Genomic DNA, 23528 nt, shown 5'->3' on the forward strand with positions numbered 1-23528 from the left:
GAACAGAATCTGCTTCCAGTCATCGATGGTATTTTTGCTGCAGTGCGCAAGGGAGACGTCTACAGCACTTTAGGCTTGCATGATGCCTATGACCACATTCCATTGGATGAAAAAGGAAAGAAGTTGATGACCATCAATACCCACAAAGGGTTGCTTTCCTTCAACCACCCAACATCTGGAGTGTCATTTGCTCCAGCTATGTTTCAGTACACCATGGAAAATATGTTTGGCATTCCAACAGGCGTACAAGCATATATGGATGACTTCCTGGTGGCTGAAGAGAAACGCAACAGTGGATGTATTTCAAGGCAGTGCTCCAGCATTGCTGTGAATGTGGCATCAAAATGTGAAAGGATAAGTGTTCCTTCATGAAGCCGAAGGTATCGTATCTGGGACACAAGATCACCAGCTATGGACTTCATCCATTGGAAGCTGTGATGAAAGCGCCAAGTGAAAAATGTGAGCAAGCTGCCTTCATAGATTGGTCTGCTCACTTAGAGCAATTTGCTGCCGTGCATGGCAATGATGCTGGCTTTGTTGTGGAACCTTCTGAAAAATGTTTACCATTTGAAATGCTCATCGAAGCAGCAACAGTCCTTGGAACAATCTAAGGAAGCCCTTCAAAATGTCAGAATGCTCACGCATATTGATCCAACCAAGTCAGTGCCCTTCGAATGTGACACGTTTCCACATATATAGGAGCGGTGCCCCATCGTGTGAAGCCTCTAAAGAAGAATGAAAAGTAGCTCCATGCTTTGAAGATGGCTGCCGTCCTGCCCCCTGCGCTTTCCCTTAACGCTCGGCCCTCCCATTGGCCGAATGTCACGGGCTCACTTATGCTTTTTTCTTGCTTGTTGTTTGCTTGTGCCACCATTGCGGTGCCAAACATAGTGAGCGGCGTTCCATGTTCCATGTTCCATGTTCCATGTTAGTTCCATGTTCATGATGCCGCATTGCTGTGCCTTTAGGTGCAGCACAAGTGAAAGGGACCGCAAGCGACTATTTTGTATTCCAACTGCCAAGCGAGATTCGGCACGGAGGAACGTCTGGCTTCAAAGAATCAGCCGGGATTGTGAGGTAAGCGAACGATGCTTTGCTCAGCACAAATATCATACACTTGTTGTATGTTGCTTCATTAGTTTTTCGCGCTTCTATGTGCTGCACATTCACACTGCATTTATTTGCAACTTTCGTGCCCAACTTCAATCAAGTCGTCTTCAAGCGCACATGCTTTTTGCACCTTGTGATGCCAAGTTTTGTGACGTAGGTTCAATTCATCATTGTATAGTGGCACACGCCTATTGGCATATACCTAGTGAACCTAGTTGGCATCAAGAAGATTCATTCAAGACCATTACCGAGCTAGTGGTACATACCCAGTGCTCCAAGTTGGCATCAAGAAATTTCTTCAAACAGCAGTACCTACCCAGTCGTGCACCTACAGTGTCCAATGTCGGCGTGAACGGTTCATTGAACAGCTGCACATATGTACTGTTACGATCAGCCAGAGGGGGAAGCGACCAGCCAGCCTTTCCTGCCCTACTGCGATGAATCGCTTCTTGAGGCCCACAGTTGCCTCGGACAGAGTGTGGCGACACCAGGGCGAGACATGTTTGACAGCTATGGGTTTGATGAATCCCGTTTGTCTGGTGATCACGTTGCTGAGACCAAGGAACTCCTAGGAAAGTGCGTTATGCAGGTCACTACCAGAGCCATGATGTAAAGCCATGAGTCTTGCTCCATTCATATGCTTTGTCTTTGAGCATATCGCTTTCAAAGTGTAGGTTGCTGTGTTTCAGGCTATATGAGGATGAAATTACAGTCACTGCCAGCCGTAGACATGGGACGATGACAGAGGCTGCCTAATTAACCTGTACAGGAACCTCATACTGTCACGTCTGGACTATGGTTCTGCGGTATATCAATCTGCCGCTCCAAAGGCATTGAAGATTTTGGACCCCATTCACCATTTGGGTATTCGCCGGGCCACAGCCACCTTCAGAACGAGTCTTATACAGAGTTTATACATAGAATCTAATGAATGGTCACTCCACCTGCAAAGAACATTGATAACATTCACCTACTTCATCAAAGTGAAATCTAATCCTGAACACCGTTGTTATAAAACCATTAATGATTTGATGTCTGCCGCACTACTTCAAAACTGACCTTCAATGAGAAAACATTTTTCACTACACATGAGGAAGCTGAGGGAGGAAATAAACATCCCACTACATGTGCACCCAACAAGACTGCTGCCACCGTGGCTGTGGCAACTAATAGAATGCGACACATGCTTTGTCAAACTTACAAAGCATGCTCCAGAGATGCATATATGAATGCACTTTCTGGAACTCCAGTCAAAGCACCCCTGTCCAGAATTTTATACCACCGCATAAAAGTAACCTAATTGTGTATCTTACATGCAGTCGGGCCATCCTTCTTGGAATTCAATACTGCACGCTGAAATGCGCATCTTTATGGCAGAGGCTTAAGCATTGCTCTCAGCTGTAAAACACATAAAGGCATTAAAACTATAAAAAGCTATAATATTTACAGACTTCCCAAGTGGAGCAAGAGCTTTAATGTCTTTACAGAAATATAAAAATCCAGTAGTCAACGACCTTTACTCATGCCTGAGTACTACTATGTATGCATCTAACCAACACATTGTAGCATGTTGGGGGCCAGGCCACAGAGGCACAGTGGGCAATATGCTTGCAGATGAACTTGATACATCCATAACAATGAGAGCCTGTAACACAACCATAGCTATCCCTCCCACAGACTTCAAGCCTGTCTTGCACAGAACGCTGCGAAACTTTTGGCAATTCATCTCGGACCGTGAAACCTCTAATAAACTTCATTTAATTAAGCCACACATACAAAATTGGCCTTCGGGAACAAAAGTACGCCAAACTGATGTCATGTTCTGTCGACTGAGAATAGGATACACATATGGTACCCATTTTTCCCTACTGACCGGGAGTCAGCTTCCCTCTGTGGTGAGAGGCTGACCGTTCTCAACATCTTGGTAGAGTGTTGGGAAGCAGAAGCTCAACGAAACTAGCACTTTCGTCTAGTATACAGATTCCACATTCCCTTTCATCCAGTATTGTTTATTCAAGCAGAACCAATTTTTGATAATAAATCATTTTCGAATTTTTTCAAGGTGTCGATTTATTGTCGATTATAAACCCACAATAGTCGTACCACACCCTCGTACGAGAGGCTGATGCTGCGATAGTAGTGACCTGTATGTAACATGCCTCCAGGCCCTCGTGATTAATGGCCTTCGTGAGGCAGTAGTGCTCCTTGTAGGAAAAATTTTAGTGCATCACCTCATCGCAGTATGTCATTTATACATAGCATATGTATCATAGTCTTGTTTTATTATGAACATATTTGCACACTTTCTAACAAATATCTTTAGGACTCTATGCAGCCGTGTTTCATCCACATCTCGATATTCATTATTCATTTACCTATGGCAGTCCATTATCATAGCCTTGGTGCTCTTAGGCCACATCTGGCCCTTGCAACAATAAACTCCAGTCAATCACTGCCAGCACTAAATATGCATTTTGCAGCTGTCATATAAGTGGTGTGTCATGCTTGCAGTGCACCTGAACAACAAAAATTAGTGACAGCAGACAATACTCGAAAATTGCCCGGGATGCATAATATCACATTTTCTGTGGAAGGAGGACTCACTCGTGCATGGTAAAGGCAAAGAGGGCACCTTGTGCATATATTTGTAGGGGCCCATAACTATGTTATTCAGAGGCTTAGACTTGCAGAGTGCTTGTTCTTGAGTTGTGTTGGGAGCACTGGCTGCTGTGTGCTTCTGATAAGGGCACTTTTTGTTATATTGCTGTTGCCCTGTGGCATTCGTTGTCCTGAAGACCACAAAACAACGAAAAATAGGCATGGGCATAAACTACATAAAATATGTGCAATAATGGCCTCCTTGCAATGTTGGAAGAAGCTTGAGATATAAGAAAATAAATATGTTAAGCAAGTGACAGTAATGTGAATTACTTTGTTGCAATCTGTTTACAAGCATACCTTTATCGGGAGAATATCAACTATGCCATGGAAACATTACCGGAAACATTACACTTGGCAGTAGTGGCAGTATGCACGAATGGTACACACCTCTTATCTCACTTTGCGATTCCCAGGCTATACAGTCGGACCCAATTATAGCAAATAACCTTGTGGGCTAAAAATAGCTTGTGAGTAAAGAAAAACCAGACAGACGCTGATGCCTGGTGTCTATGAATTCTATTTTTATTTGAACTCGCTCAAACGGAAGCCTGAATCTGCAGATTCCGCTGCTCGCGCACCGTCAGCATGCTAGGCACGTTGTCGTCTTTTGTGACCGGACCATTGTGGCAGGTAGTACTGCACTACAGGGCCTACCTTCTAGTGAGGAAGCCGTAAGCTTGGACGAATGGCCAAGCGCAGATGGCGGTGGTGCGAAATGTACGCGGAAAGTAGGACTGGGCTGGTTGGGAGAAAATGCGACAGCAGAAGTGGCTAAAGCATCAGAGTCCAAGTAGGCAGGCTTCAGATTATCGAGGGAGACTGCATTTTCCAGGCCATTGATGAGTGAAAGGAAGATTTTAGGTACACGCTTGAGTACTTTGAATGGAGCAGCACACGGAGGTCGTAAGGGAGGATGCTGCGCGTCGTGGCGCACAAAGATGTGCGTGCAGTTCTCAAGGCCAGCGTTGACATATACACGTCAGGAATAATGTTATTTGGGGGGAGAGAGGAAAGTACGCATAGCGCTGCTTAGACGGTAGGCATAGTCGGAAACATCAGCAGGTGTAATGAGTGAGTCGCCAAAGAATTCGCCAGCGACTCGTAGAGTTGTACCAAACGTAAGCTCGGCTGCGTTGGTGGAAGAACCACTGCGAAGAGCAGTGCAAATGCCAAGCATGACGAAAGGAAGGTGCTCGATCCATGATAAAGGAGAAGTTGAAGCCATAAGCGAAGCCTTCAGCTGGCGGTGAAAACGTTCAATGATCACATTGTATATCGGGTACTCAGTGGTTGTCTTGATGTGATTGATGCCGAGGAGACGAGATAGATTGGCAAACAATGTTGAGTAAAATTGATGACCACGGTCACTCGCAGTGATGGAAGCGACACAGCAGCGGCTAATCCAGAGTGTAATGAGTGCTCGAGCTATCGACTCTGCCGTTATGTCCAGGAGGGGCATCACTTCAGGCCATCTGGTGAATCTGTCAATGCAGGTTAACAGGTAGCAATGGTTCCCACAGGGAGGTAGGGGGCCAACAATATCGACGTGCAGATGGCTGAAGCAGGGGTCCGGGGCCGTGAGTGTGCCCAGAGGAGTCGCAGTGTGGCGATGCACTTTGTACCGTTGGCAGCTGAGGCACTCCCAAGGCCAGCTGCGAACGTCTACGTTGACGCTGCGCAACACATAACGAGAAGTGACAAGTCAGTGAGTTGGGCGAAGGCCAGGATGAACCAAAGAATGGACGGCATCAAAGATGGCTTGGTGGTATGGGCGAGGCACGTAATGACAAAGACGTCCGGTCCACGTATCACAAACAAGGAGCATGATGCATTGAAGAAGCAGATATCTCATGTGAAGCAAATGGTGCTCGGTGTCAACACTCTGGGCGGTAGCCATGGCCTAGAAGTCGTTTACAGGTCGGCTGTGGTCCGTTGCATGGGGAGCGGCGCAACCTAGAAAGTGTGTCGACAATGGCATTGGATTTTCTGCTGACATGATGAATATCACTGGTGAATTCAGAAATGTAGATGAGCTGTCTGATATTGCGGGGAGTGTAGTAGATGCTACTGGTAGCTAGGGTGTAAGTGGTTTATTTATGGTCGGTAGGGTCATGGAAGGAGCGTCCCTCAGGAATATGTCAAGAATGCTTCACAGCCAAATAGATGGCATGCAACTGTCTGGCGAATGTGCTGTAGCGGCGCTCACAGGGTGCAAGCTTTTTGGAAAAGAAGGTGATGGGCTGCCAAGCACTAGCAACAAACTGCTGCAAGACTGCATTGACAGCACTGCCTAATGGGTCAACCATGAAAAATGTTGGGGCGTCGCATTTTGGGGTGGACGAGGAGAGTCGTACCGGCAATGGCTTCTTTCATGCCTCTGAACGTGTATTTCGCAGTGTCGTTCCAGGGAGTATTCGGTGTTTTGAGGCCAGAGAGAAAGTCTAGTAGAGGCTGCAGTGTATTGGTACAGAGGAATGAAGCTGCGGTAATAGTTCGAGAGGCCAAGGAATTCGCACAGTTGCCTGGTGGTGGATGGCTGAGGAAACTCGTGGGTGTATGTGATGCGGGTCAGTAGTGGACAAATGCTATGTGCGTTGATGAAATCCAACTCGTAATGCCGACCTTGGTCTTTGGACCGTTAACGACAAGGCCAAACTTGCTGAGTCTTGCGAGCCATTGATGCAGATAGAGCTTATGAACTTCGGCAGGGGTGCTGTAGACGAGGATGTCGTGAAGATAAGCAAAGCAGCATGTCAAGCCGCGTGATGCTTGGTTAACGAAATGCTCAAAGGTCTGGGCCACGTTACGAAGACCGAAAGGCATAGAAACATATTCGAACAGGCTGAAGGGTGTTCTAATTGAGGTCTTGTAAATACTGAGGGTTCCGCAGAATTCATCTGGTAGGCTCTCAGCAGGTTGACCTTGCTAAAAATGGTGCAACCTTGCAGTGCCAACATAAAGCCCTGAGTGTGAGGTATATGGTACTGGTCCGGGATAGTGGCCTTGTTGAGATCTCGTTAACTGCCACAGGGACGCCAGTCACAGGTATCCTTGGCCACCATATGGAGTGGCGAGGCCCAAGGACTAGAGGAGGGACGAATGAAGCCAAGGTCAATCATGTGTTCAAACTCCTTTTTGGCAACAGTTTGATGATCTGGCAAGAGGTGATGAGCCTGAGGTGACATGGGAGGGCCAGTCATGACGATATGATGTGTCATGCTGTGAGCGACCGAGTACTGAAAAGAGGGGGGTCAGAAGACATCTGGAAACTCGGCATAGACAGTTGACCAAGGAATGTGATTAGCAGTGTGTGCCTGGAGAAGCCGAAGTGGTGGAGTGCAACAGGAAGCTCCTTGGACGGCCAAGCTCATCTCGGAGTCCAAGATGCGGCTGTGCCACAACTCGACGATGAGATAGTAGTGCCAAAGAAAGTTGGCTCCGACGATGGGCTGGCGTACGGCTTCGATGACAAAGATCCAGGGAAAGGTCTGTCTGAGGCCTATGTCAAAAGTCGCCGACTTTTGTCCGTAGGTCCGGACGGTCGATCTGTTGACCGTGGTAAGAGAAGGCGAGTTGGGAGGACGGCGACGCTGAGCCAACATAAGACAAAGGATGCAAATCTCGGCTCCAGTGTCGACAAGATAGCAGATTATTCTGACGTGGTCGGTGACGTGCGAAAGGTGGGGCAGGGAACAGTCGTCACTTTCAGGGTTCAGCCTAACCGTTTCCCACATAGCAGCAGGGCTGGTGGCACGGGTTTGCGCTAGAGCCATAGCAACTGTGGTACCAGCAAAGCCTAACGGGAGGAGGAGAATGGTGTTAAAGTGACCGGGGCTGGGGCGGCAAGGCCATCACGAAAAACGTGGCCAGCGTGTTCGAATGGCAGCGACCTCACCTGTCGGGCCACTTGCTGTGTGAGCTCCTTGTTAACTTCGAAGAGACGTGCATAGCGTTTGCCAGCGGCTGTGCCGTGGGACGGAGCGTCAGGATGACGATGTACTGTGGCTACGGAGAGAGAACCAACATCCATAATCTTGTCGGCCAATTGGGCCAGAGATTCCAGTGTTGAGAATGAAGATGCATTCAGGATCATCTGCACCTACAGTTCAAGGCACTGCAGGAAAGGTTCATGGAGAAGTGCGCCGTCACTTGAAGGAGCCAGGTCTACAGCCAAAGCTTTCATGCAACACAATAAGTCGGTAGGGTTGCGTTCACCGAGCACCTCCATTGTAAGAAGTTGCTGTAATCAATGCTGCTCCGTTTTCAAAGGTGTGCCGGATGATCGCCGCCTTAAGGTTGTCATAGGGGCAGTGGACAAGCGGGGAGTTCAGAACATCGTGAACAATCGCATCAGTGGTAAGTGGAAGTACTCCAACTGTGAACTCGGGCGGTAGCTACGGAACAAGGATTCGATTGTAAAAAACCAAAGTTCTGAGTCCGATGACCAGAACTGTGGGAGCTTAAGTGTGGAGACCTCGGTACCGCAGGGTAGTAGCGCTGGCAGCAATACTTGATCGGGAGAATTTGAGGCCATGGCTGACTGGATAGAAGTCGGATTGCGACGACAACGGGGCTCAAGCGCCCTGCGGTGATAGCTCCAGCGAAGCAGCTGAGGCACCCAGAGATAAGAGCGATGATACGAGATCCCGAGTCACCAATTTTTGGTAGAAGAAAAACCAGGCAGATGCTTGCCCATGGCGTCCACAAATTATATTTTAGTCTAGCCAGCTCAATTTGGCTGAACCCTGATTTCGCCGATTCCACCACGCTCGCACCGTCAGCGTGCTGGGCGTGTTCTTGTCGTATATTGTGACTGGACCATTATGGCACGTAATAGTTTGCTACAAGCTTAATCTGTAATCTTCTAGGTGATCTTATATTCTCAAACTTGCCTATAATGTTCCAAAGCAGCCTTTCTTTTGATGCATTCATGAAATATCAATTTGTTCTCAGTGGCTGCAATCGCCAAACAATTCTATAGTTACATAATTAAGTACTATCCAACAAACACTTGCCCTCTGGCTGGATGTGCATGGAATAGTTGTTTCATTCGCTCACCCTTTCTAGACTTGACTGTGACAGTGTAATCAATGGATCAGCACATTCCTTTATGCTCTGCATGCCTGACACTGGGCAGCAGTGTGGCCTTGAATATGCTAGGTTATGTCAAAGATGTGCCGTGCAAATATTTCAAACTTCGAACGGAAATCAAATAGTTGTTGCTTCTCCTTTCGTATTCCATTTGGGAAGTCTCTATATGAAAGTTTATAGTGTTCACTCCTCTTGAATACGTAAAGAACATTACTTATTGGAGTCTTAATTGACAGAGAACAATGAGAGTAAGTACCGTTCCGAATGACACTTCTGCAGGGGAGCTGCAGTTGCGGAACCAGTTCCCGAGTGAATGCACGTTGCAGATATAAATTTGGCCAAATGGTTCCCAGTGGTTCGTTATGCATGCCTCACTTTTAGCAGAATGTATGCAAATTTCTGGTCTCAACACATGCAAAACAATTTATTATTTGGCCAATTGCACCATAGTGTTGCCCCTTTAAAACAATATGCAGTGCTATGGCATTGCTCTTGTCTCCTTGAAGAAACTCGACATTCTATGTGCATCTGGTGACATGCTCTTCCATAATTCATTGCTGACATTGTCACAGTGCATGAAGTAACTTAAGGCAGTTTGTTTCCATTTACAAGCTCTGCAGCGGAGTGTATGTCAGTTTACAAAAAATGTTGCATGCATTTAGATAGTCTGTAATTAAGCCATGTAAATACAGTCCATGAGCCTTTCTTTTAGGAGGCCGACTCCAGGCAAGCTACATGTCATTCTGTTTAGAAATAAAATATTAGGTTCGAGTTCTGGAGACTTTTTCTCAAATACAATAGACTTCCGTTAATTCAACTCTGTTTAATTCAATTTTTTCGGTTAATTTGATCCCTGCCGAGAATCTATACCAGCGGTCATGCGTTCAAGGTTCCATTATTTCGGCCCTAAGCTTAGCTATCGCCAGATAATTCGAACTTAAGAAGTCTACAGGCACATGATTGACCCCTATGGAGAACTAGATTGATAAGTGAGAAAACGCCATGGTACAAGGAAGTACTTGTTTGCCAGTTCAGAAGAGGATGCACTTACCGCACTCACTCTTACCTCTTGACTGGGAGGGATCGTTCAACTTATAATATAAGTGCGGCAATGATGTCCAAGTCCTCCACATACTTATTTAATGCCCTGCAGTAGAAGCAGAAAGCAAAAAGTATTTCCCTTGTGCATAGTGCAACAACATAGCGGTACACCTTTCATTTTTTCTTAACAATGAACCGTTTTGTAATCTACAAATCATCTTCAAGTTTTAATTGAAACAGACACTCTGAAAATCATTTGTCCAGGTAGTTTTAGCATGTCACTAATAGCCCTTGTATGCAGGAGCTCTTTTTAACCTCTGACATCCCTCTTGCATTTTGTCGCATTAAGAAGGAAGAAAGTAGGAATAGACTGAAAGACAGGGAGGTTAACCAGTTGGTGGTGGTGGTGTTGCAGCATGCAGGGTTAGCCAGTTCTCAGACCGGCTGGCTAGCATGTACTGTGGAAAGGCGGTAAGGGGATTAAAAAAACAATACGAAGAATGTTACAAAAAAGTCAAAAAAGCTAAATTTGTTGCATTATGTTTTCATGAAATGCAGTTGCAATACCCCATGTCACTAACTAGTCAGTGTCATTATTTTAGTAGCTTTATCTCTTATGCTATTTGCAGCGACAGACTTTTTTATGCCCTTTCACAGCCATGCCACATCTGCCATGAAGATTACATCGACCACGGCATCAACACTTCATCTAACATTGCCATTTTTCATGGCGCTCTTTGCCACACGTAGAAGAAGTGTTTGATGGCCCTTGTGCCATCAAACGCCACAGATCATCATCATCTGTGTGATTGCTACCTGTGGTAGTGTTGTTTGGCACACAATAAGTTCCGATCTTTTTCGATCAGGCTGATGTTCTCATTGCTTCTAGTTCCTTGCGTGGGTGCATTTTTTAAACCTTTTTTTTCATTATTATTCTGTTTCAGCCATTTCATTACATTTTCGTTTATAGCATTTCTTGATGGTAATTTATTGTTCATAGACGGGAATAAAAATTTAGTTAGCTTAATCTGTTTTAGTGCATGAAATAAATGCTCATGTTTGATGAATGTGCATTGCTTATTCTTGTTGATACAGTAAGGCCTGTTAACTTAATGACTTTAAGATACCTTACCTGAGCATAGCACTAGAGCATTTCCTGAGATGATATTGCCACGTGGTGGTGACAATAAAGAACACAGTAGCAATACTGTGAAAGACAAAACTAACTTTTATTGGGCGAACCTGTGCCCACAAAAACAGGCTACACTTATAGCACAACGATAGTGGCGAACACTGTCGGCGATCGTCGAAAATCTGATCAGTGGGTCAAGCACGTCAGCTTTTATAGATCAATCGAATGTTCCAGAGTAACCACTGGGACCCGCGTGTCTTCCACAAAGTTCTACGCTATTCGCATTGCGTATACATGCAATAAGATTACACAATGTTCGGAGACAGACAGCGGATGAAACCATTGAGAACATTCCAAAAACTTCTTATACATGCAGGCGCGTCCTGTGCTGTATAATAACATTTGTTAAGCGGTGAAACGTGTTCACCCGAGAAAGATAAACATGTACACATGTCGATATGCTAAATACGTTGTGCTGACACCAAGGCAGGGAAAAATTTTAACTTAACCAATATTTCGAAATATCAAAGTTCAATTTAATGAGGGCTTACTGTATTTCCATGCTTGCACTTATAGTATGTTTAGCCATTTATCCCATTGGCGGCTCCAAGAGCAATTGGTTGATAGCACTTGGAAGTTCGTTCGTTATTGTCATTAAATGCACTTCCTATGACAGACACTTATCAGCAGTTTAAGGTTTTAGCAAAGCGTTAGGATCCATGAGCTCACTCCATTTCTACATTGCAACGGCTATGGTACTGACAGTTCTGCTGACACTGGCATATAATTTTTCTCTAGTAATATCTCTTTGAAATGCTTCAAAGATTGGTTTTTGGTATTAATAAAAGTAATTGGATTGAATTCATGCACAATAGAGAACTTATTCTTTTTTTAAACATAGTATTATTTTTGCAATATTTTATCTGATTATTTTTCTGTGCTCCATGGAAGTGGGGAAAGTGTGCAAAGCTTGGGGTTAAGATAACGCCCGGGAGAGAGCTATAAGATAAGCTATACATGGCTTATAAGAATATTTATAAGCAAAATAAAAGCATTTCTTCAAGCTGTATCTTTTAAATCAAAAATTTAATCCTAAGTGTTGTTATAAAGAGCTTTGGTAATAGGCATCCACGCACGTGAAGAAAATTGCCGCAAATTACAATAATGCCAAGACACTTGCATCCTTTGAATTCTTGTGCATTGGCACACAAAATTTGGCTGAAATTGAGAAACACTAGCTACAAACAACTTTTTTTGCACAAGTACTAGTATAAACAGTGTAAGATTGAAAAGAAAGAGGGAAATGAAGTTGAAAGTTCATAACACGGTACTACTGGTCGCATATGATCTCTTTGACTGAAATTTTCAGAGAATGTAGAATAGTCTTTTCCAGTTGAGCATTCTCCTGCTGTGTCAGTAGTATCCTGATAAACCTTGTGAACTCACCTTTCCAGCCAGGCTTTCTTTGCTGCACTCTGATAAGAATTTAGCTTCAGCTCTGTGAGTTCGAGATTCTTTCAATCCTTCTCTAGTTGCTCAGATATAACAATTCCTGAGTTGGCAGGATAACCAACTCCTGTAGAACCTCCTCAAAGCCAGTGTTGCAGAACAGTATGGCTTTAGAAGTAGCTATCTCCACAGCGTAAAGCCAATTGCTAGTGCCACAGCGACGAAATCTTGCTGCTGCAAGCTTCAGCCAAATATTGTGGTTTGCCCTAAATGCAGCAAAATAGCAGGTTTTTGCTCGTCAGCCTCTCACATTTAGGAAGCACAGCCTTTGCCTGAGCAGTAGTTAAAAGTGGAAGAATCAACTGTTGTCGACTCTGCCAGGACTAGTGCTCGCTTGTTGTAACACCATGAAAGCTCGAGATGTGGGCAGTAGTTGTGTTCGTTGTGAGCCTCATCTGTAGAGCATGAATGAAATTATGAAGCTCCTCAACCTACCATTCCCCCATTAGAATAATTTTTCGCAGTATTCTTTCTGAAGCAATGTCTTAACATTCTTGCACATAGAAGTAGGACGTTGAAGCATAAATTCAGAATCAAAATCTAGAAACATTATTTTGCAGAACAAAAATGGCATTTTTCGATTTGCATCTCTCCTTAATCAGCCCAGTTACACATTAAGATAGATGAGGGATTTCCATACGAACACCTCACACGTAGTTTACATTAGTCTCGACAATGCCTGTTGTCTTGCATTTTTTGGGAGGGTAACAGGGCAATAGTATACTATGACAGATTATTAGGTGCATTCCCCAGAATCAACTGAGTTCGATGCTTGCACTGAGCTGAGCCAGATTATACACTGCAAGAAGACATTTTGGGCTTAGTTTCTCTGCGAGATTAGCGTAATATTTTTCTTCAGTTTACATTATTTATGTATGCATTTGTTAAGGTCATTGACATCTTTAGACTTAGCAATACATGATGTCTCATCGTGAAACAGCTCAAATTATGAGAACATAGGGAACTAATGCTACAGCAGCATTTGACCATTGATCTTGGTTGTGTGTTTAGATTACGGGCAGAGATGTGTACAGTGCAAGCAGAACCCAGTTTCGGGAAAACTCTGTGTCAGGTCGCCATATGTTACACACAGAAATATTACTTTGCTGTGTCTTATATAGTAAATAGCTCAGAAAACAACTATATAACCACCATTAAACCATGAACTTGGTGATACTCTCTTACTCTCAAAATTAAAATGCAGCTTACAACTTGATATCTTGTAGCAATGTCTGTGGGTTTTATAATTATGCTTCAGATTGTGTTCATTGTTGATAACACTTTGTTTCCCTCTTTCTCTCTCTAGCTGTGTGCCACTGGTGTACCAAGTGCGTCATGTTGTGAGCCCCACAGTCTACCAACTTGATGATATGCGACGTTACTGTTTATTCATGGCATCTTTGTGACTGGTCCCTTCCATGGCATATTTTTTTGTACACAATGTTTTCTAAAAATCTTTTTCTGCTAGGCTCATGTATATATTACTTCTAGGTTCTTCCTTGGAGTTTGTTGGGGTTAATATTCCGTTTCAGGGCCTTTTCATTGTCTGATGTAGGCATTCCTTTATACATAGTGGTCCATAGTAGTACTTTGGTGATTGGCTGCTAAGGACAAGGTTGTGGGTTCGAATCCCGGTCACGGTGGCTGCATTTCGATGGAGGTGAAATGTGAAAACACCCATGTACTTAGATTTAGGTGCACATTGAAGAAGCCCAGGTTGTCCAAATTATTCCGGAGTCCCACACTACGGCGTACCTCATAATCAGATTGCTTAAAACCCTCGAATTTAATTTTTTGTACAGTACTCATTTAGTGTTTAATGTCAATTAAGAATTCTGTTTGCCAAGTCTGTTCCAGTGCATAAGTAATTGTCCAGTCAATGCTATAGCATTCTTAATTCTTCTTAATGTTTTAAACCTTACACTTGTACATGTAATCTTTCGGTATCATTAGCATGTTATTGTTTTGGTGCTCCAACAAAACTTGAGTTATCGCACCTGGAATTTCACTTACAGGCAATAAATCTTAATTACACAACGGTACGAAAAAAACAGAACAAATTCAGTCAAATTTGTATCATGCCAAATATAATTTAATTCTTTATTTTCAACTTTTTTTACAGTATGCCTTCTTTGATACCTTTAGAAGAATCATCCCCCTGTTACCACAGTTTCAGCACTACAGTACAATTGCAGATTCAAGACATTGTTTATTTTACTATCAGTTGCACTGAGTATAGTACATTTTCTTTTTGCTTTGTTTTATAGGATATGTTTATATACATACATACTAAAAGTGACTTATACATAAAATATATTTATTGTTGAGACGACAGTGCTAGGACATCGCAAGCAAAGCATTTTTATGCCACCTGGTTCTTCTTTCCATAGATTACCTTTTCTGTTCTGTGTTTTTCCCAATTTCTAATTTTATTGCATTTGTTTGAGAACAGCCATGTTTCTATACAGCAGTCAGTGAGACTAGGTTTTTCATGCTTTGTTTTCATTTTTAATGTGTTGCATAATGTGTGTGGTTTTTTTTTCTTATACACATATGCATCTGCGTGGCCGTCTCCTGCTCACCAGCAACGAAAGTATTACAAGCTTCTGATTTTTGGGCTCATTTTTGTACTGCCTGTCTTGAGTTAAACTAGTTCCTGCACAGTAAAACTATATATCTGGAGAAGAGTACGCATTTGGGCTGGTTGGTTCATGATTACGAGCAATAAAAAACAGTGCTAAACAACAGGACGAGGGAAGGGACGCAGACAACAGCGCTGTTGTCTGTGTACCTTCACTCGTCCTGTTGTTTAGCACTGTTTTTTATTGCTTATATATCTGGGTCAGCCTCCTTGTGAAGGTAGCATGATTGTTGTCTTCATTAGACACTTTTTTATCTCCGTATGTGTTCAGGTTGCTCAGATCTTCGATTCTTAAGAAAAAAAAAGTATATCACAATAATGTAACTGAATAATGGTTACGAACAACAGCATTGCTTGAGCAACATCCAGACCACTGTTTGGAGTTGATATAACCGTTGAACTTTGGTGTGTTTTCTAGATGTTCCACATGTCAAGCGGAGTTGTGTACAGTGTACTGTTGAACCCTGTTGTAATTATGTGGCTAACAGCCTCCACCCACGATGCATGTTCTGCCAAGAGGAATTTTATTTTACAGAGTGTTTTGCAGTAATAGCAGAGAGAATAAATACCTTCCATAAAATGGCAAAATAGTGCTAATAACGCTGTGCACTCGAACGAAAGTAATTGGTATCAGTTCAAAGGCTGTATTGTGCTAGCATTCTCATCATCTGAGGAACCATATACTGTGTTGCTCCTTGCATTTAAAAAGCAGTCATAGCTCTTGTATGGTCCTATATAAAGCAGATACTTCAAGCGTATGTATTTGTGATGCCAGGAGCTGTTTCTTACTGATGGGCTTATGTACCAGACTGCTTGCTTGGCATTGGACTTCAGGCTTCTTAAAAAGAAAAACTGAAAACCCTGCAACAGCAGCTTGCAATAATACACTTCCTGTCCTCTCTATCATGTTTCTTACAAAGCTAATCTTTTTTTCTTTGGAATGTGTGTGTGAATTTCACCAACTGGACCATTCGGAAACCACACATAAATATATTAGGCAAATCAGAAATAGTCAACGAGCAATGCTCTGTTTGGCCTGATCTGAAATGGCCTTCAACACTTCTTCAATGAAGGAAAAAAGCAATCATTAGTATTATTATCTGTGTTGTCTTTTTTTCATGGGCATTTCGTAACTACAATTTTGTTTTCAAATGAAAAGCATTACTATGGTAACCTGTTCTAATTTGTTTATGCAGCATGGAGGACTTCCAGCTGTCAAGCTGCAACTATGAAAGGTGACAAGTCACATGAGGGATGCCGCCACCACTGTAACTTCTGCGGCTATAAGACTGATAATATATGTCATCTGAAAAGACACAACATGCTCCATACAGGCGAGCAGCCATTTGAATGCCATTTGTGCCCTCAGAGATTCAGACGAAAGTACAATCTCAAGTTACACCTGCGCACTCACACAGGCGAGAGGCCATTTCAGTGCCGCCTATGCCTTAAGACCTTTGCATTTAGAAGCAACCTAACTAGGCACCTGAGCTATCACAAGGGCAAGTGACCCTTTCAATGCTAGTTCTGCTTTCAGAGCCTTTTCGTAAACAGCACATTTTCCTTGTCATTCAGCAACACTTTGCAAATGTTAAAGAAGTTGTGTAAGACAAATATCAAGCTGTGGGTCTAGTATCAAAGGTATGCCTTCATCATTACCACTTGAGTATTCTTATACATGTAATAAACTTCTGCAATGTTGACTGTGCTGTTAGTGTGCATGCATAGCTTCATGCTATTCTGTGATAGCACTTGCTTATGCATGCACCGAGTTTACTTGATTGTATTTGTTTGTCTGATTTTGATGGGTGGCTATTAAGAGGCAACTGCCACAATATAAATGATCCTTGCTCTGGCCGCCTACATGTTGCTGTGTCTTCGATACTGCATTCTCAGTCGCCGGTCATGGTGTAGCAACGGCAATGAGAAATGTATGAACATGTTGAAAAACTAGTGCTCTTATGCTTGAGTAGGGTCATAAGAAATACCAGCATTTGACGACGGCAAGGATAATAAGCGGACTTCGTACGTCATTCGCATGGAGTTCTATTTCGAGGGTAACAGTATTGCAGAGGATGCACAGAAGAGAATGTGTCTTTCTTCGGCTCTCGGATCAAACTGAACTGAAGTCCTCAGTGGGTGAGGTTCTTGTTCTAAGGTGAACCAGTTCACCTGCAATGAGGTGATTGAAAATTCTTGAGGGCTTCTAGGATCTCAAGCCCAATAGTATTGCAGAAAGCTTCACATCTTTTACTCGTGTCCAAAATGAAGACAAATCAGCCCAGAAATGTACTATCGGGCTCCGACAACAAGCTGACAAATCTAACTTTGGGGACATGTTGGACCTAATTCTACAGGACAAGATTGTATGTGGAATCCGGAGCAAAATATTAGAGAGAGCAATGATTTCTCTTAGAAGTTTGACTTTGCAGGAAACAGAGAACGGTGCTGGCAGCAGGAGCTGTGGGTAAACTCATCAACTCATGATGACCGTTGACGTGAAGACTGAACCAAACTGCATAAGCTGATGGACAGGCAAACTATACGAAGCGCAAACCGGCAAAAATTAAAGCGTGCAGAAGGTGTCGAATGTGGGAAAAAGGGGCATATATATCTGTAGAGCGTAGGGTAAGCTTCGAGAAACAGATGACCTTAACTTCAATCGGAAACCCCTATGAAAATGGTTCATGTTCTTCGCAGCTGAGTTAACAAAATCATCCATCCAGTGTGGCGAAAGTTCGTCTATGGAAGCGTTAATCTAGTCATAGAAGTAGACACTGGGGTGCCATTACGCGTCGTTCGTTGCGATGTGTACAACACAGAATGTGCAATGTGGCATCAAACTGAAGAGACGGACCTGAGATTGCCCCACTACCTGGGACCATTGCCTATTGCTGGTAACCTGTATTTACAGTTTCCTGCAAGTGCAAGACACAGACTGCCTCTATCATCATCATTCAGGGCCCTGTTTACTCAGTCGCAACCTCATTCAAGCCCTTAACAACCCAGGTGCTACAGTCCTGATCCTGAACAGTACCAGTAGACGAGATGAAGAAAGCTCAAAGAATTTTGTCTGAGTGTAAAGATGTCTTCAAGCCAGAACTAGGCCAATTCAAGGTTCTGCCCGTTCACCTGTACGTCAAAGGAGGAGCTGTTCCGAAGTTTGTCAGGCTGAGGCCACTGTCGTACACAAAGGGAGACAAGGTAACTGAAAAGCTGTAAAGGCTAGTGAAGTCAGGCATGCTTTCTCCAATACGGTCATTGGGAATGGGCTATGCCAATTGTGCCAGTGCTGAAGAAAGACAGGTCTGCCAGAATCTGTGGTGAGTACAAGCTAATGGTGTATGCAGCATGTGTCATTGAACAATATCCACTTCCAGTCATCGACAATAGTTTTGCACTGCCGCACAAGGGAAGCATCTACAGCACCTTAGATCTACCCGACACCTATAACCAGATTCCATTAGATGAGAGCTAAAGAAGTTGACGACCATCAGTACCCACAAAATGTTTTGCTACAACCACCTACCTTTTGGAGTGTTCTACGCACCAGCTATCTTTCAGTGCACCATGGAAAATATGCTTGGCTGTCAAACAAGCGTACAAGCACTTACATGATTTATCTTCCATCACTATTCTTCATATACTAGTGTCACAGCGCTAAAACTAATGCGAATTTTCCTAGACTAGAAACGAGATGTCAAGTGTCCAGGTTCATTCTATATCAAATTTTATCATGCCCTGATTGGTAGCAGTGTCATATCGCCAGCTCATCGCCATTCATCCCGGACCAATAATTCAAAGTCGGTACGCACACATCTTCCCATCTTCATTAGTTTTTTCCCTGTACAGCGAAAGACTGGAATGATCTGCATGAAGAAGCGGCTGACCACTCCAGTGCGACTGCGTTCAGGATTGCCATCGAACACATTTTTCTTTGAAGCTGCCCACCCCTCATGTAGAACCACTCTCCAGGGGCATTTGAGGAATAAATAAATAAATAACTATGGATGACTTCCTAGTGGCAGAAGGGAAATGCAATAGTGTATCAATCTAAGGCACTCCCCCAGCATTCCCATGCAGGAGGATGGATGTTCCTTCATGAAGTCGGAAGTATCTTAGCTGGGACACAAGATCACCAGTGACGAACTTCATTCACTGTATAGCCTGGAAGCTGTGATGGAAGCATCAAGTCAGAAGAATATGAGCGAGCTGCGTTCTTACATTGGTGTGCTCACTTATTACAGCAGTTTCCTTCCGAGCGTGGCAATGATGCTTGTTTCGTTGTGCAACCTTCTGAAGAAGGATTGCCATTGGAAATGGTCATCGAAGCATCAACAGTCCTTTAGTGTTCCATCATGCCAGAATGCTCACACATTTTGATGATGCCAAGTCACTGTGCCTCGAGTGCGACGCATCTCTACATTGTATAGGAGCAGTCTTTCCCGTCGCTTTGCCCTCCTTGACAAACCTATAGGTTTCCCCCTGCAAACACTGATCGAAGCCGAACGAAGTTATTCACAGCTCACGTGGAAGGCCTTAACATTGGGGTTCGGAATAACCAAGTTACGAGCTACCAAGTTACGTGACATCGGTTCAAGTCGTCCTGTATAGCTGGACACACCAACTGGCACACAGTTTCTTCAAACAGCAGTACCTACCCTGTCACACATCTACAGTTACCCATGTCGGTGTGAAAGAGATTCATAGAAGAGTTGCATCTATGTACACTTGCCATATACTCAGTAACCCAAGTCGGCACAAGGGTTTGGTTTCAAACCCTGTTACCTCAGTGCAGCAGCCCGATGCACTGCACATTAGACTACTGACAACTGGGTGACCCAGGTAGGTGAAAAACTACTGTGTACAAACACGCACACACATACGAGCATAGCTCCCGGAATACAATAACTATACAAATCTAGCAATGCAGTAGACATAGACGAAAACTAGCCATAAAATTATACAATGTAAACATCGAAGATTCAACTAACCACGATGTAAACAAAATTCAATCAATCAAAATTGAAGGAACTTGTTGCTACCTGCAAGGGCGTTATAAAAAGATCGTTTGACACGGTAGTTGCAATATCACCGGGCAGCTTGTTCTCCTCTGATATTGTTTGTGGGGAGAAAGACATCAGAAACAACTGTTTTTCATATAACATCTCTTAATTCACATCATCTATTTATACACATTTTATCAAAAAGTATATTATGAAAATATTTTAGTTTGTATTTTTTGTGTTGTAAGGTTTTCATTTTAAAAGTTTCTTTAGCACATTAATAAGCTGCATTCAAGAGTAGTTGTGGATAGCAAACCGGATTGCCAAATTCTGTATTTTCTACGTCCAGCTTAGTCCACTGATCTCGCACCATCCACACGTACTCAAGTATATTTGCAACACCAAAATCTTATAGAAATGTTACACTGTTTTTTGTGTTAAGCGCTTTTGTCTGATGTGATCGATATGACGATGCCAGAGGAATTCTGGTGACAAAAAGATGCCAAGGTATTTGAATTCATTAATCATTCATCAAAGTCATCAGCCCCTTTTCATTCTTGTACCTAAAGCCTTTGTGAAAACTTCAGGTCATTCTGCAATATACTACAATCATCCATGTTAGTAATTACGAGGGTGAATCAGAAAGTCTTTTCCCCTATTTTTATTAGCCAGAACACGACGCGATCCCCCGACCTCCAGCTCGGCGGTTAAATGATGTAGCCACTCACTAGCGCAGCACATATTGAAGACCCTTGTAGCCTTAAATGGAATGTATTTGTCGTTAAAGAGGTGAAGATAATTCCCCATTTTGTGGTCACTAAGTGTAAGTACTTGCTGTACTGTTATTGGAATACATTCCTGGTGGAAATTTGTGAATCTTATTAGGAATATGTGTAATGAATGGCTGTCTCGATATATCATTCTTGTAGTCAAAGCTGTAAAGGTTCCCAGGTTCAAGTGTCATGCACTTTATTTTTTCATACTAAGCTTCCGAGTGAAAAAAAAAATAATGCTTCTTGTGTGCGTAATAATAAATTGTAATTATTATCCATCAATACATGAATTCCTCAAACTGGCAAAGATGGCAGTCCTTTTCATGTTAAATTTTTACATCGCGACGAGTTTGCAGGTACATCACATCTTATGTTTTTAACATCTTCGAAGATGCATTCTATTTCTGACATGTATGTAATTGTGTTTGAATGTTATCTTACATTATTCTGTGTAGACTGTACGTTGTTTATGTCTGTATTAAGTCATCTTGTTTAATCATTGCAAAACGAGGCAAAGGACTGCGAAGTAGGGATGAAGACTGTTTGTCTTCGTCCTTCGTTTTTTGCTGTCTTTTGTCTAGCGCATTCTCGTACGTTGCTCTATTAGGTAATCCTTAGTACTTCCACTTCCACCACGCATTGTACAGTACTTTTGTGGTTTCCACCACATGTTTATTCTCGCTTGGTACTTCATTTCTTTATTATAAAACATGTACCTATAATGAATCCTCGTAAGGTATGACAGTATGAAAAAGTAAAATAAGTATGACAATCACATGAGACCTCATTAAGTTATATTGTCTTTCTCACATTTGTTAGACTCTGTTTGACATGCTGAAAGGAGTTTCAGTTTTTCTTTTTTATGTCTTTGCACTGTTCTAACTTCAGTCAGGATATCTTGACCTGCAAATTTTATTTTTGTCAGCATGTACCTATATTTGTTGCTGTAAACGGTACTCATGTGTGCCTTGTGGACTTTTTTAACATAAGGTGGCAGTAAAACATTTATTGTGTTTCGAAGCTGGGGGGGAGGGCATTTTTTTTTTCCAGCAGAGCGGCAACAGTGAAATTCATTGAAGCACCCAGCCAGTTGTAATATAACATTGGTTGGGTGCTTGAATGCATTCCACTACCGCTGCTTCAAGATGTGTGTGTGCACACACACGCACCCACACACACATACATGTATACACAACACACGCTGTCCGAAATAGCTAGGTCTGCCACAAGGTCCCATTTCGGATGTCTGATGGATGTACAGATTTGTATTTCTGGATATCCAGTGGACGTCCGATGGAAGTCTGCGGGAGCTTTGCAGACATTTATCAAATCCTCGTCGTATTAGAAATAGATATCCATAGAATGTTCGAGGGATATCCGTGGTTGCTTGGGATTGCACGGCCGAGGTTCCTCCACTGATGAGAATTAGTGCTATTGCGTAACAAGAGCAAGCGGCAACCTTTGCTTAACCACTGCTTTCTAAATATTTTGTTCTGTAAATGTGTCATACATATTAGACTAAAACAAGAAAATTGAAAAGCTTATATATATATGTTTGCTGATACTTGACCGAACAAGTAGCTGGAGCACTAAACAAACACACACAACGGCACAATAAAATGTTGACACGCTTTCCAGCATTCTATTGTTTCTCTTTGTAACATATATTTATAATACTGATAAAGTGATGCTTTCGGAGTTGTTGCTGGTAGTATGAAAGTGTGGTGAACGAAAACAGTCTTAAGCTAATCATAACAAAGAAAACTTTCCGTTAGAAAGTATTAATGCGATTTATTTGCAAGAAGAAAGTGTGAAGTATGCATGAAGATTGCAAAATATGATGGACTGTGGTACTTCTAGCTATGTTCGAGATAAACTGCTTGTCAGTAAAATTATGATTTTTCTTGTCAGAAAAAGCTTTGTTTGGAACATCTCATGAAGGCAAAGCAGCATGTCAAGCCGCATGATACTTGGTCAACGAAATGCTGAAAGGTCTGGGCCGCATTAGGAAGACCGAAAGGCACGCGCAGCTATTCGAACAGGCCGAAGGGTGTTCTAATTGTGGTCATGGGTATATCTGAGGGTTCCTGCGGAATCTGGTGGTAGGCTTTCACCAGGTTGGCCTTGCTAAAAATGTTGCAGCCGTGCCGCGCAGATCTAAAGTCCTGAATGTGAGGTATATGGCGCTGGTCCTGGACAGTGGCATTGTTCAGAGCATAGTAATAACCACAGGGACGCCAGTCACAGGTCTCCTTGGACACCATAGAGTGGCGAGGGCCAAGGACTGGAGGAGGGACGAATGAAGCTAAGGTAAAGCATGTGTTCAAACTTCTCTTTAGCAACAGTTACACGATCTGGCACGAGGCGACGAGCCCGAGGAGACATGGGTGGGCCAGTCGTGACGATATGATGTGTCATGCTGTGAGCGACCGAGTACTGAAGGGAGGGTGGTCGGAAGGCGTCTGAAAGCTCTACATGGACGGTTGACCAAGGGTTGTGGTTGGCCATGTGTGCCTGGAGAAGCCGAAGCAGTGGAGCGCAACAGGAAGCTCCTTGGACGGCTA

The 23528-nt window shown here is 43.1% G+C and overlaps 1 protein-coding gene across 1 annotated transcript in view; it reads left to right on the forward strand.

Moving 5' to 3' along the window:
* The window catches only part of LOC142563403 (uncharacterized), a 62048-nt gene extending 38833 nt beyond the window's left edge, over positions 1 to 23215 (forward strand). Inside the window, exons 5-9 of the mRNA XM_075673956.1 lie at positions 969 to 1077; positions 1505 to 1686; positions 7079 to 7257; positions 8041 to 8127; positions 16367 to 23215. Coding sequence (XP_075530071.1) covers positions 969 to 1077; positions 1505 to 1686; positions 7079 to 7257; positions 8041 to 8127; positions 16367 to 16695 — 886 coding nt within the window. The 3' untranslated portion in view covers positions 16696 to 23215. The remainder of the gene's footprint in view (positions 1 to 968; positions 1078 to 1504; positions 1687 to 7078; positions 7258 to 8040; positions 8128 to 16366) is intronic.
* Positions 23216 to 23528: the final 313 nt, after the last annotated feature.

The sequence above is a fragment of the Dermacentor variabilis genome, chromosome 11 (genome assembly GCF_050947875.1).
Source record: "Dermacentor variabilis isolate Ectoservices chromosome 11, ASM5094787v1, whole genome shotgun sequence".
NCBI classification, from domain to species: Eukaryota; Metazoa; Arthropoda; class Arachnida; order Ixodida; family Ixodidae; genus Dermacentor; species Dermacentor variabilis.